Source organism: Diaphorina citri, unplaced genomic scaffold, assembly GCF_000475195.1.
Source record: "Diaphorina citri unplaced genomic scaffold, Diaci psyllid genome assembly version 1.1 scaffold3205, whole genome shotgun sequence".
Taxonomy (NCBI): Eukaryota; Metazoa; Arthropoda; class Insecta; order Hemiptera; family Psyllidae; genus Diaphorina; species Diaphorina citri.
The window spans coordinates 1-1,360 of NW_007380616.1; the positions used below are offsets into that span (position 1 = coordinate 1).

The 1,360-nt window shown below is 39.3% G+C and overlaps 1 protein-coding gene across 1 annotated transcript in view; it reads left to right on the forward strand.

Moving 5' to 3' along the window:
• Window positions 1–214: 214 nt before the first annotated feature.
• LOC103520085 (pyruvate dehydrogenase E1 component subunit beta, mitochondrial-like) overlaps window positions 215–1,360 on the forward strand; it is a gene marked incomplete at its 5' end in the record, with an annotated part of 10,220 nt that continues 9,074 nt past the window's right edge. Inside the window, one exon of the mRNA XM_008485178.1 lies at window positions 215–395. Within this exon, the coding sequence (XP_008483400.1) occupies window positions 215–395 (181 nt within the window). The remainder of the gene's footprint in view (window positions 396–1,360) is intronic.

Consider the following 1,360-nt stretch of genomic DNA (forward strand, 5'->3'; position numbering starts at 1 on the left):
GACTTAGAGTTGAGAAGTTGCGGGTTCGATACTCAAATGTAATAGAAAGTCGTGTGATGTTCACACCAGATTTTTTTCCGTTTGTGTTGTGTATATTGAATTGTAACCAAAAAAGAGTCTAGAATAAATAAATAAAGGAAATTTTCTCTTTTCTCTGCCGAAAATTTAAAGAAATTTTACAAGAGGTAAAATTTCCCTTTTCTGTCCCACACAGGTTGTATCTCCGTACAATTCCGAGGATGCCAAGGGTCTTCTGAAAGCTGCCATCCGTGATCCCGATCCCGTTGTGTTCCTAGAGAATGAACTCTTGTACGGAGTTCAATATCCAATGGGAGATGAGGCTCTGTCCAAAGATTTCGTCCTGCCCATCGGCAAAGCCAAAGTCGAGAAACAAGGTAAATTTTTATGCCCGGTTTTACGGACTAACGGTGGGTTTTACCAACCTACTTTGAGCCCCTAACAGCCTGTTAGCTTTAACAGCTCTGTTAAGCCTATACAAATCAAATGGAACCTAGCGGGCTGTTAGCTTACCAGGCCTGCCAGGGACTGAAAAAATATTGGTGAGATCCACCCTAATAAGCTAACAAGAAGATTTTATTTATTATTTTTACAACATTTTGTCTGAATTTATGCTGTGTCGTTTTAGACAACCCAAATTTCCGGCAGACCGTCAATGCATTTTAGGAATTTTTGTTTTGTGTTAAGCATACTTAAATGCTTTTAACAAAATAATATCGTTCCTCAATTATTACACCTAGATAAATTTTATGACTTGATTGGACTCGACCTCTAGAATCCAGATCCAAAGTCCAACGCGTTAACCACTGCACCACTGAGGTTGGGTCCACCAAATAAAATTTATTGACTATATCTCTCTCTACTTTCCAGGAAAAGACATCACAATTGTCGGCCCACTCGAAAGCCGTCGAGACAAGTCTCTGGACGCCCGCCAAATTCTGGCCGGGTCAGGGAAATCGAACGCTGAGGTCATCAATCCTGAGATCCCTGAGACCCTTTGCGGACATGAAACATCATCAAGTCCCACAAGTCGTCATGAAGACCCAACTATTTAGAACTCAGTTGAGGGGGAGGATGGCCATGTTCGGTATCGGGATCGGAAATCAGTGGGCATGAAATTTATATGGAAAGTACAGTAGTCGCTTTCTTAGCATTTTGTATTTTCTTTCACAATTTAATAAATTATGACTAGTATCTAAACTTAGTTATAACTCAATAAGAAGTATTTCTATATTGTTTTTTTTTTTTCTTCCATTTTCTAATCCCTTTGTACCTTTAGCTTAGGTGCTGTAGAATCAATAATTATTCGGGTACAACGTTTTTGATACGAACACCACTTTTC